This window comes from Ischnura elegans, chromosome 2 (genome assembly GCF_921293095.1).
Source record: "Ischnura elegans chromosome 2, ioIscEleg1.1, whole genome shotgun sequence".
NCBI classification, from domain to species: domain Eukaryota; kingdom Metazoa; phylum Arthropoda; class Insecta; order Odonata; family Coenagrionidae; genus Ischnura; species Ischnura elegans.
In genome coordinates, this window is record NC_060247.1 from 53951695 (window position 1) to 53964828 (window position 13134).

The 13134-nt window shown below is 41.9% G+C and overlaps 1 protein-coding gene across 1 annotated transcript in view; it reads left to right on the forward strand.

Annotated features, from left to right (window-relative positions):
• LOC124174231 overlaps positions 1-13134 on the forward strand; it is a 167959-nt gene that overhangs the window by 113583 nt on the left and 41242 nt on the right. The window contains exon 3 of the mRNA XM_046553324.1: positions 52-97. Within this exon, the coding sequence (XP_046409280.1) occupies positions 52-97 (46 nt within the window). The remainder of the gene's footprint in view (positions 1-51; positions 98-13134) is intronic.

Consider the following 13134-nt stretch of genomic DNA (forward strand, 5'->3'; position numbering starts at 1 on the left):
AAACTTTTCTTCCGTATGGAAATCTTAATGACCTTTTTTTCTTATTTTCAGGGTGTTTTTTGATGTGCAGTAATACCTACCGGCTTCAACCACCGTGGTAAGTCAAGTATTATTTTCTATCAAAATCTCCCAAATCCTCGATAGCTATTAAAATAATCGACTTATCAGCACTATGTACTTTATTGATACCTCCATCAGTGCACGGCATCAATTATATTTTTAATAGAATTTCATTTAAATCATTTCAATTCCATTTATTTCTATTCACGTATTCTATACTATGATAGTGTAAGAATTATTAGTACTTGTTACTTTTTTCATGGTCTATATTTTCTGGGAGTGTATGTTGTTACAGAATTTTATTTGTTTGAGATCCAAGCACTATGCTATGTGTAGCGCTATAGAAGCTATTTTCCAAAGTTTTACATGAAACCCGAAAACGTGCTTAATTGCGAGAATTCCTCATGAACAGGTTGGTAATTATATTTTGTTTCTTACGATTACATATTTAAGTATAGATCTCGTCGTGTGAAAACGAAATATGTTATTGTTTTTTCCGCAATTATGTCAATAACGCGTTATAGAAAATAATCGCATTTAAATTCCTGACTAGAGCCCTACCGAAGCAAAGTTATATATTGCTATGTGTGCTCCATTCCTCCTTAATGTGAAATAATTTCCCTGGAAAGCGTTATCTTTTTTACAGTGTAAAAGATTTGCATTAGGATACCCATAACTATGTTTGTAAATTTATTCTTCTCATTATTTTGAACGAATTTACATTCTTTGGTACAGGGTTATTTACCCGTAGTGGACAATCGTGGATATGAATAATTGAAACAATTAACCCACTGTATATCAGTTTTCCTCACGACGTAAACGATATTTTGTAGTGTGTCTATGCTCAAGTTTCGTGGGGTGATTATGAGTATGGTCATTAAGGCGTTCCTTAAATGTGATAAATATGCTTTTTTCAATTAATACTTTGTAATGAGATGAGATATCATTTGTTTCCATAATTAATGACACCGTTGGGCAGACGCTCTTAGTAATTAACCTAGAATATGGGGCTTTGTTTGCTCTTCTTTCCAACATGATGTAACAACGTGGTAACTTCCTGTTACTTATATCAGTATATTCCTAAGTGTACGGTGTTTCTCGGGCTTTGCGATGCAATTTTGTCGTTTTCCTTTCGGTTATTGTCTTTGTACTTGCAGGCTATTTATATTAGGTGTAGAGTAAATTTATTTACTCGAATTATCCTTGATAAAAGACGTATTAATTTTTATTTCCGATATTTTCAATTTTCATTTCATGTGTCACGCCAATATTTTCGCGAAATTCATTTTCATCAGCAGGGAGTGGAAATGTTACCAATGACAAATAATATTAAAATTATTAATTGCAAAGATTACGTTCCGGAGTGTTTATCCGAAAAATTAGAATTCAGATGTTATGTATTTCGTTTATTGACCGAAATGAATTGAATACAGCGATTCTGTCTCTCTTTTATTCGTCTCTACGTGACCACTCACTTACCGAACACGGAGGATTACAATAGGACTTTTGAATCGCATTTTCATTTACAAACAACTATAGCTTTCGCTTGGTCTCACATTTACTTCGTTCTGATTACGTCTAAAACCAATTTTTATTTGTATATGTAGGATTTTTGTGTATATAAGGTTGTGTATGTGTAGGAGCATTGCATAATGTCGGGTTCAAATTTAAAATGAAATGTACAATGTGGAAGCTCGTTATACCTACGTTTTGAATTGTTACATTAGGTCGTGTATCCTCAGAGCAGAAATTATGAATTAGATGAAAATATTTGTTTCCGTGGGATGTTTTCTCTCTCTCTCTCTCTCCACCTTCCCGCCACGAGGCTTGACCGTGCCCGTCGCGGCGATGGGCCACACGTCGGCAGCTTCTGAAAGCTGCCGTCGCGACGACGCGATTCGAAATCAGTCGCAGCGCACGCACAAGTCTCCTCGCCTTATCTCACACTCACTCGGTCGCTTCTCGCGAACGTTTCCCATTTATTTTATCTTCGCCGCTGTCCTTCGGTGTCGTCCTGTGCCACCTCCCCCCGTCTCCCCCGCTGGCGGAATCCCGGAAGTGAGCGAGACGGTCGCGGAGAGAGAGAGAAAAGAGCTGATACGAAGTGAGAGACAGAGCGTGGTCATGTGACTGCGGGGTGAGTTTCCCTGGCGCGCTGGGGGTTGTTTGAGAGAGAGGGTCGACGAGTCTGGGGGCGCAGACAAGGAAAAGAGTCGTGTGTGGGTGGTTGGGGGTGTAAGGGGGGTCATTCCCATTGCTTCCGCTCTCCCACACTTCAAGTCTAGCCAAGCTTGCTTCTTGACCTCGGTGTGTGTGCTCACCGGTGTCTGCAACGATGCACTCTCTGCGGCGTTGCCACGTGTGCGGCCGGGTGCGTTGGCCTCCCCGTCCCGTCTGGGCCAGACGTGAGGAAATTATCGTCGTGAGGTGGACGGAATGAGGTGGGCGGACTTTTTTCGTCTGCCTTCATTTTGGGGGTACCCGGATATCGCTTGATTTTTTTTTACTTTCAATCGCGGGACCTTGAAACGTGAACGGTGATTCGGTGGAATTTGGCGAGCGGAGAAGGGCATTTCTTTTTTGACGAAGTTTTCTTTGAAACTGCGAATTCTACCGTCGGAATATTCACGTGATGGACGAGTGGTTTTGGGTGAGTTGCGGAAATTATTGCCCTCACTGGGGTAGTTGATGGAGTTGGCTCAATTTATGTTGATTACCTTCCTTTAGAATGAGGTTCTTGAGTGAACTTTCGAAGAGGCATAGCCGAGGCTAATCAAACTAAAAACTGCGGGTACCCATTAATAGTGGTTAAATATGGACTAAGTAATGGCAAGTGTTTTTCTCAGAATTGGAGGGCTACGGTATTTTGTCCTGTATTCTTTGAACTCATCACAAGATTGTTTATACAAGATTGAAGTTACAAGTATCCTAGTTTCAAGTAGAATGATTTTCGCATCTGCTTGTTTTATTTATGAAAACATTGAATAAAATTTTGTTTGGTTTTATTGCATTGCCAATTCCTTATATTTCCAACAAAATGTAGGGAAAGTCTGTTTTACATTTATTACGTTTTTCAAGTTTGAGTTTTACCATTTAACGTCATCCTCTACAATATGTAATCGAAAAAGTGGTGAAGCAAATGCAGTTTCTGGCGGCTCTCCTTTGGCATGCATTAGATAATCTTATTACTTAAAATGAAGCGTTTACTTGAATTGTTTCGATGTGCGTTCACGCCTGTTAATCTATCATCAGTTTAGAATTCATTGGATGAATTTTGCATTGCTGTTAATCATTCTGTTGATGGTAATGCTCAGTTTAATCTTTTGTAAAGTAAAAGCCATCCTTTTTCCTCACTCGACGCTTTTGCCTTCACTGATTACCCAATGCAGGGCTGGTTTTCGTCCGAGTCACGATATCTTTAATGTTGATCGTGTTTCGTGCAGTATTGTAAGTTCACTTTGGCGGGTGATTAATGGCCAGCGGTCGTCTTGCTGACGGGAAAACTCTTTTTGGTTTAATAAAAATCACCACCCGCGCCTTTTTTCCTCATAATTGATGGCCGCGCGCCTAAAGCTTGTTCATTTGTTTGTCTGCGGGAAGTGATATGTCTTCCATGCTTTTAAGTTTTTCATTTGTACGAGCTTTTGAAGATTAATGGTTCATGGGTCGTTGGCGAATTTTCAGTTTTCTTTAGCGTGCATACGGAACCTCATCTCTGTCGCCTGATCTCGAAGGACAGTTCACAATGTCGTAACTGACGTTTGATGTTCACATGGTGGGTATTTCGTTGTTAAACCATCTAATATATTCTAATCCTTTTGCAGTAGTTAACCCATTCACTTAAGAATTTGATGGTTTTCCGGGTTCGAAAAAAGATATAGCTCAAAAATGTTTTGGTTTTCAGAATGCTATAGAGTGGTTACCTAACTTAATTATAAACTAATCCTCTGATATGGTTGGGACTTAGTCAAAGAACCCTGCAAGATCACACTGATGAAGATGATAGTGATTTATGTAAATGATGAAATAAGTTATGTGAATTAAATATTGAATAGTCGTGGAAATTGGAAACATTTGGGTGTTTTGTTACAACTATTGAAATATCGATGAAGCTGAAAATACTACACCATTTGCCAGTTTTACAGCCGAAGGCAGTATTTCATATGTTGATAGGGTTCCCTCTTTCGTATCATAATTCATCGTACTCTATTTCATAGGTGAACACAATTCATAAAATTACTATTGGGGGATGACCGGTGGGTATAAAACAGCTTGCTCTTCGAGGCCGTGGGTACAGTATGCAGCGATTACGTAACTGGTCCTTACATTGCCTAATCCGTCTTAACGACCACATCAAGATGAGCTTTTAGTATTAATCTTCATATCTATTTCAATATCTGATGATGAAAAAGATATTCGGACCTATCATTTAAAAGGGGCAAGTCTCATAATCGTGATTTATTGTAACTAGTATCGTGGAGGATAGCAAAAATATTTTTCGCTATATCCCTGTAAAACCCCTAATCCTACAAGGCTCTCTACTGTCATCCTCCCAACTGCCTTTTCTTTTTCTCCTTGCACGCATTAGGTCTCCTGTTTTCTTTTCTTCTGACGCCCGTCAGGCGCCTTCGTAGCTGGGATTCGCTCTGCGAGAGTCAGGGTCGTGGTCTCCTTTGCGGGCAAGGGGGTTGGAAGGGAAGAGGGGTTATGGGGTCGACCGTCGAAGGAATGACGACGCCTGCCTCTGAGGAGGTTGGGTTGAAAGGGATATTTTATGGCGAGAGATGATGGGTGGGTGGCTCTCGGGAGAGGGATGAAAGCAGGAGATCTTCCCGAGGGGTCCGCTGAGTGAGTATTAGGGGGTGGTGGTGGCAGCAGTCGGATGCGGGGTTTCTGTCCGTCTGTGCGCCCAGAGACGTAGCGTTGCCAAGTCTATGGAAATGCAAAAGCATCCTCTCTCTCTCTTTCAGGAGATCCTTCAGGGTGGAACGAATGTTGACTTCTTGTTTACATCCGACCCGCCGTCTCACCCCCCCCCCCTCCTCCTACATTCGTTCCAAGCGAGCGAGCATCTGGAGATGATATCGAAGTAAGACCGTGCATTAATGACGTGGTATACCTCGTATGAACGTGGCATATTTTTCGCGAGAAGTCAAGAAAACTAATGCTTCCATCAACGCCTTCCTCATGTCATTTAAGTGATTTTTCTCGCTACGGCGGTTAACGTCACGCTGTTAGGTTTTCAGTTGTTTCGATGATTGTCCGCCTCTGAGTCATGTGCCATCACCCATGAGAGAATAAACTCATTTAAATTCATTATCATGTCCACCAGACTCCGTAATAGGTGTCATCGCCTTACCTTTCTTTTATTTCTTCAGCTAAAATGCTTGATTAAATAAGTGCTCTAGACGTTTTGATGATAAATTTTCTTTTGAAGGGCATGGTAACTAAGTGGTGGGTTTTAATTGAAGATGATTATCACAGTCTAGTCGCTTGGTGCTACTGAGTTGTCGTATAAGTATACCTGTACTTATCCCTTCGGATGTCACGTCATTTTTCCTGTCTTGGCCTTATTTAAATAGCCGGCTACAATTCCTACTCGAAAAAAGTTTCCTCATTCCTAAAAATATACTCCTTAATTCCTATTCTCGAAATTTTTAGCGTACCATCGCGTCCGTAGTCATTCCCTTGGGTCCTGCTCATGAAGTCAGGTAAAACATTTAGTAGAGGAAAAGAAGGTGATTTATGTTATTCTTATGCAATTTCGAATCATCTCAATTGCTGATTCCCTACAATCAATCACTTCTAAACTCTTGAAAAGGATTTCTGTGAGGGTAATGAATTAAAATGTTGCACATTCGATGGCGGTTACCTATTAGTGTTACAAATTTTAGTATCTCCAATTAAAACCGTACCAATCCCATCATGCCGAAATGTTATTAGTGTACCATGATTGATTTTCTTTGAATAAATATTTATGTGCTTCTCGGGCCTATAATTTCGTTAGGTTTGTAGTCATCAATTTAGCTTGGTTATTGCTTTTTGCAACAGTGAGTCGGAAATGAACATAATTCGTCACTCTATCATAACAGTTCGGACTTTAAAGCATTCGATGTGGGTAGAATGAACGGCAGCGTTTACCGAATTGAGTTCGTGGTGGCAACAGTGGTGGCGAGAGGTCGTGTTGTGATTTTTCGCCCTCCACGGTTCCTTACGGATCGTGTGTGGGGGAATCATTCGGGTCAATTGCCTTCGCTTCTCGATAGAACATCTGACGCTGAAGCCCACCCGTAATGTCCGCATGCATCACCATCATCACCTCCTGCTTGACTAGCCTCGTCGCATCCGCCTCCCCAGGCGTCGCGGAGATCCGAGCAAGAGGCCGGAGTCAATCAGACAGCTCGGCAGCTGTCTGCCGTGGCGGCCGCCCGGCTGGGTACCGAGAGGAGACCTAGCGGTGTTGGTCGTGGGGGAGGGAGTTAGGGCATCTTAGGAGACACCCTCAGACAGTCATTCCGCGCCTTTTCTCTCCCTTGCTCTTATGGTGCAACCGGCGACCCATCTTAGCCTGTCCTCCCCCATAACCCCGAAAGCTTCGCCATCCTTCCCCGTTCTCACCCCTGCTCTGTTCGCTTATCCAGACTTGCTTCCTCATCCCTCTCCGCTACCCTCTGAACCCCTCTTCCCCCACCTCCCCCCCCCGTTACGCGCGCCCCCTTACTCAGGGCATTCTTCCGCCCACACTATCTCTTTCCTCACACTCCAGCCCTCTTTCCCTCGCCCGCCACATTTCAGTGCCGTCGGTATCAGCGAAGCAGTCGGATGCTGCGAACACCTCGTGGTTCACTCCGCGGTGCGGCCGCCGGGTCATCGCTTTCTGGCCTCCCGGCGTGTTCTTGTGGCTGCGTGTGTGCCTGCGCCGTATCTCCGTGAAACAATCCTCTCTTGTTTTCGTTGATTCTTCTGGCCCTCCTCGTCCTCCCTTCTGTTTTTATGGTGATCTCGCTGCTACGTGATCTTACGACTTCAGGCGCCGACCGGGAGTGTTGTGGGAAAGCCAAGGTTTCGTGCTCTGCATTGCGTTCCTCACTAAGGGGTGGTCCACAGAGCTCCACGGAGCGGCTGGCTACCTTTAGGAATACCGTGCTCACACATCCCCTATGTATTCTTGAAAGCCTTCCTTAAAACATGTCAATACTTGAGCTTTGTTTGAAGCAGTGAATATTGATCCCTCTGCGACGTGCTGTGAAAATAAACGTTTTGTGGAAATAGTAATTTTAGAGGGCACGTAAGACCCTTACCTCATGATTTTTGTTAATGTCCTTCCGGTTTTCAATATCTGCTGGGAAAGTGAAGAGGATATTGTTAAACTTAAGGGTGGGTGGCGATATTTAGTGGAACTGTTTAACAGGAAACATAGTCACATACACTGATATTGTATGTTCCACATGTTAATTTGTGGAAAATACAATATTAATGTACTAGGATACTGTTTTTCCTGGACACCATGTAATTGAGGATTCTAAGAGTAATAGGAAATGATGTAGGAAGTTTTCCTCTTAAGGATATGCAAGATGTCTCGTGGGGAGGGCTTTCGTGACACCTTCGCCGTCTGGGATAATGCGCTGGATGGGGGTCAGAAGTAGTTTCTCTACCGGTGGTGGTAGTGCGATGACTTCATCTGTTGCTTTTTTGTTTCCTGTTATAAAAAGGAATGGCGTCGGGGCTTTAGTGCTCCCAACCACGCCAAGTCTGCGGATGTGATTTCGATTGAGAGCTTTTGTGTTAGTGGTTGCGCGCGGTTCCGTCGGCACCGTTTTGCGTCAGTGTGGTTGGACGTCGAAGGCGTGACGCTGACTCAGTCACCGTCGAGCAGTCGCCGGAGATTGCGTCGTACATCCTGGCTAAAAGTGTTCGTTTGTGTCATCCGTGTGTCAGAATGGCCTGCTAGTGTGTGACTAAATGTGTCATATTGTCGTGCCGAGATATGTGACTCGAATCCAGAGCATTCACTTCGTCCATTTGGCAAGCACCCGCTGAGATTCTGAAAACATCTCCAATGATTGATTGTACTTTGCTGCTGTTCGTTGGGTCTCCTTCTACCTCAGGTATTGTGAAATATTAAAAAAAATATTGAGTATTAATCATGACGAGGGACTTACGATTTTAGCTTCATTTTTTTGTTACGATGCGCAGAATGTCATTTTGGTAATCAAAAACAATTTTGTCGAAATTGAATTCTATGAATTGGTCTTAGGTTACACATTTCTACCCCATCATTTTTATTGCTGTGTATTTTATTAGCTCTCTAGAACGGGAGAAAAATACAGGTTTTTCGACATCAATGTCATTGATTTGATGTAGTTCAATAGGTTATCTTGCAGCGTTATTCGTGCCAGGCTGGAGATCCACATTTTTTAATCCCACTAGGGAAACGTAAGGGAAGTCATTTTTTATGATTTTGCATGGAAAATGTTAATGTGTCGTAGCGAATTTATTTAGATTTTAGAGTTGAATCCTTAGAATGTTTGGAATAAATGTGGAAAGTGAAAATAAATAAAAATTTCCCGGAAAAAGGCTATGCAGATTTAAAGAGTTACATCTGCTGATTTTAAAATCTTGTGGGAGACGGATCTACTATAATTTGTCCTGTTGAATACCTCACTATACGTCTTTTTAACCGATGAATTTGTTTAATTTTTCATGTATTCCCTCGGTCTTTCATGTAATATTGACTCATATTAATGGAGAGCTCGCAACCTTCTCATGTCATTGAGTTTCATTGCAAGGTCGTACCCAGGATCAAAACTAGAGGGGGTCAATCCGTGGTCGTTCAAGTTGTAACACAGAAAAGATTAAAGAAACCAAAATTTCAAGGCAATGATAACAGCGGTTTATTAGTTTAAAAAATATTAGCTCAAAAAGAATATTTTTATTTTAATTACACGTTTTGCACTATAATCAATTTTCTTGGATTCAAAGAAATTTGTTCAAAATTATTGTTTTGAACTAAATTTCCTTTTATTTCTAGGAGGGGGACAGCTGCCCCCTGCCGCCCCCCCCCCCCCCCTCTGTACCCCCATGATTTATTGTATGTTCTGCAAAGCAATTGCCTCTTTTAGAAAGAAATTGGAACGTTTGTTGGTGCGAGATCTTTGTTCTTATTTTTAGTTAGACATTGCTTTTAAATAAATCATCTTTACATCTCAATTATAGATATAGTATGGATGTCAATTTTCCGCGAAAACTGAGCATATAATTAAATTGCTTGTGTGCTTCTGTTAAAGCATTGTGATTTTTCCGTCTTGGTTTATATTACTAGAAAATAAACCTTAATATTCATTCCATGGACGTGCAGAGTGCGTCATTTAGTTAATTGGTCATTAAGACTTATTTTTTTACGAGTCCCGACTGGAAAACTTTTCCATGTTCGATATCCTATTACTAAAATAGTACAACAATAATTTAACACTATCATCCTGTTGATTAGTATCTATTGAAATTTCTTTAGGTATTTCTCTAAATAAATGCTTTAATAACTACTCGTTCATTCATAGCTATATGAATGGAAAGTTATAATGCTATGGAAATCTTTTGTCATATTCAATAAGGTGAAACGCGGCCCGTGACCTTTATTTCATCTGCTAATTAATGAGTGGAGTTATGGACATAGGTACAATTCGCTATTTATCCTTTCATCTGTTGTTGTCTAATTTAGTAATTAAATTGTGAGATTGGTCACGCACCCATTCAATGGAATAGAATTTGTTGCAGTTCACGTGAAAACAATTTGGGAGGTGAAATCGCCTATGTTTTAAACCCTATGAGATGGATTGGTAAATTTAACTAGAAAAATTATTCGAGAAAACCCTCAGTTAATACCCTTGAGATAGCTACCAGGGTACTTTATGGGTTTTGTATTATAAAATTTCCTCAGATGAATGGAGAGGGACATAAAGGAACAGGAGACTATTTTAACTGTGATTCGCGACTTACCGCGAACTTCCTATGACAAATCTCAGGACTTAAATGACGATTATGACGGCTAAGGCTATTTATTCGTTTTTAATTCGCTCCTCGCTCGCTATATTAACTGGTCTTGGAACGAGGTAGTTGAATACAGCGAGTTGCATATTTGTCCCTTATCAGGTTCGTGCCGTGGCGGATTGTGTGAATTGGGAACGAGCATTGAAACTCTGCTTCGGTGAGATCAATCCATTGAAAGTGCCTTGCTTAGCTGAAGAGCGCTGCGTAATGAAACCGGATTTGTCCAGTTGCTGAGCTGTGGCCAGCTGTTGGAACGGAAACGAGGAGAAAGAGAGCTCTCCGTGCCGCCAAATTCCAATACCTCGCCATTAACATGCACGCTATCGTTCAGACGTTTTCTGTCGGGAAGAGACGAAGTCCTAGCGCGCCGTTTTCGTCCCCTCAGTTGGCGATAAGAGGGGTTTGTGGGGGAGAGAGATCTCAAGGTCAAACTCTGCTCTGCTCCCCCCTGCCATTCCCCCTTTTACCATCCTTCTTCCTCTCGTCTTCTTTTTTTTCTCTTTTTAATCTTCCCCATGGGCTCTCTCTCTCCTGCCCATCTTATTCCCTTGCCGTGTCTCGTGATGGTGGTGGGGCCTTCAGGTCCACCTGCTGGCTGTTTGGAGAGAGAAGCGAGCCGAGGGCGTACTCATGCCATCTCAGTCCTCTTTCTCTCTCTCCCACACCCCCTCCCCCCAAACCCTCTCATCAACCCCCAGCGTTTTTATCTTCGCCTCGCCTTTCCCTTTTTTTCCATCTCGTTTCTCTCCTTTGCATCTTTCTCTCCCCATTCTCTTCCCTCCTCCTCCTCCCACCCCTCCAGCACCTCCTTCCTCGCTCTTTCCCTAATCTGTCTGTCTTGCTCCAAATCTCTTTTGAGGCACTGTTTAAGGGGGGGGGAGCGAGGGAGGTAGAGGAAAGGGAGTCTCTCTCTCCTGGTGGGGGAGTTGAGAGATTGTGGAGGTTTTTTGGATCGTATGACAGTCGTCTATTGTTTGGTATCGCGGTGCACTTGTGTGCGTGACTTTGGCGTCTGCGCTGCCGGTGACGCGGGCGTTGGGACCGGGGAAAGGGGGTTGGGTGGGATGTATACACAGGGACGCGCGTACAGAGGAAAGAGGTGCTTCAGACCATGGATTGTATAGGGTGGATTTTGCTGGGGTGTGTGTGCGGGTCGGGGCGAAATAAGAGAGGGAACCGTTGTTGTCTGCCGAAGTAAATGAGCGCTTAGGAGGGGTTGGTTGGTTGGCTGGCTGGCCTCGATGTCGCAAGGTCACTGGGGTTGGCGAGGATTCTCAACCCTTATTTTCATGCACGGCCTTCCCAAACGTTCCATGCGCCCCCGATTGTATGTATGCCTCTCATCTTTAATTGTCTCGTTGGATTTTCCCTTCCCTCGTAACCACTGTGTGGCTCCTTCGGAAATAAACGCGCGCCCGTTTTATGCTGAATGTTAGGAGCTACTTTTTACAGCGTGTCCACGAAAATATATTTTTCAGTATTATTGTTGGTTTTTGTGGTGGTGAGTATAAATCCTGGATAGTATTATTATCGCCTAGTTATGCCGTCTTAGCTTCATTTCAAACGTTTTCCTTAAGGGTTAATTGAGAGATTTGCATTGACATAAATGATATCCTAATTCAGGTACTTCCTCATCGTGTTGATTTTTTAATTCTTCGGGGACAATTGGAGGGATATGGATTGAAATAAGATGTAAATACTTATATTACATATATAATAATCTTTACCAACCTAAATGACGTCGTTGAAAGTTTGATAAGCCAGCTGTTCACTTTTCTTGTCGGTAATCTGTACTCGTTCATGTATATTAATGAATTGCTTGAGACTGTATATTATTGCTCTGAACTAATTGATATTATTTATCCGTCCTGTTTATGAAATTTAAACAAGCAAGTTGTTTTTCTTTCCTTATTAGACACGCCTGTATATTGCTCACATTACTGCAGATATCGTTTTATCTGTAAATCTAATTTATCAATATGAAGTTCCTAAAATACAATGTGGCGGTGCATATTGGTGAAACGTTGAGCGTAATAGCATTTCAAATCAAATATATATTTTAACTCTATTGTGTAGCATTGAATTCGATAAAGAATGTTCTAGTGATATTTAAACGTTATCGATTTTTCCCTTGTCCTATCTTATTATGCTTAATTTAAGGGGTCATAACCACACGCAATCCTTTTCACCACGGCTAGGATGTAGTCCGAAGGGTAGAAAACGAAATATATGGTATGGAGTTAATGTTTCATAGCAGGAGCCTGTCTGTTTCCTTTCTTTGTATAATTGGAAATGAGATAGCATTTGAACATTTTTATTGAATGGAAATATTGGTTTTCTTTATTATGTCGCGTGTAACGTCATCTTCACCTAATGAGGATGGTTGCTACGATTTTTCGTTCGCACGCTGTCTGTCGTCGTATCGCTATATTTTCGTCTTTTTTCTCGTGTACACTCACATGCGACGTTTTTAGAGCCTTTTTTTTATCTTCCTCCAGACTTCGAAGAGCGGAAGGTCAAAACTGAAGTCTCCGCCTTTATATATCTCACTATATGACGGCAGTCTGAGTGTGGTGGTTTTTTTGGTGTCCTTCCACCCCAATTTCTCCCCATTACGTCGAAAGTGTTGTGGCCGAAGTCACAATTATTGCTGTAGGTAGTTGCCCCGAGGCAATCTATCATACGATTTCGTGTGTCGTGAGCAAGTGGTGATAATGGGCTAGGGTGGGCCGTAGTCTGCCTTTTCTGGGAATTGGAATAATTATCATTATTATTCCTTTATAACTCCTCCTATGCCTTCTTTAAAATCCGTTTTTTTTTACTCCTTCCTCGGATAACCCGTAGGATTGACTTATTTACCATGCTACCCACCGTTTCCATTTAAGAACATGAAGGAGTTAACATATTCTTGCGTTAGAAATTATTTTAATCAATAGAAACCCTATAGGGATGAGTTGTGACATCTTTACATAGGAAAACGTTTATATTGAAGTATTTGAGGGTACTCTTTTCTTGGATTACTATTCT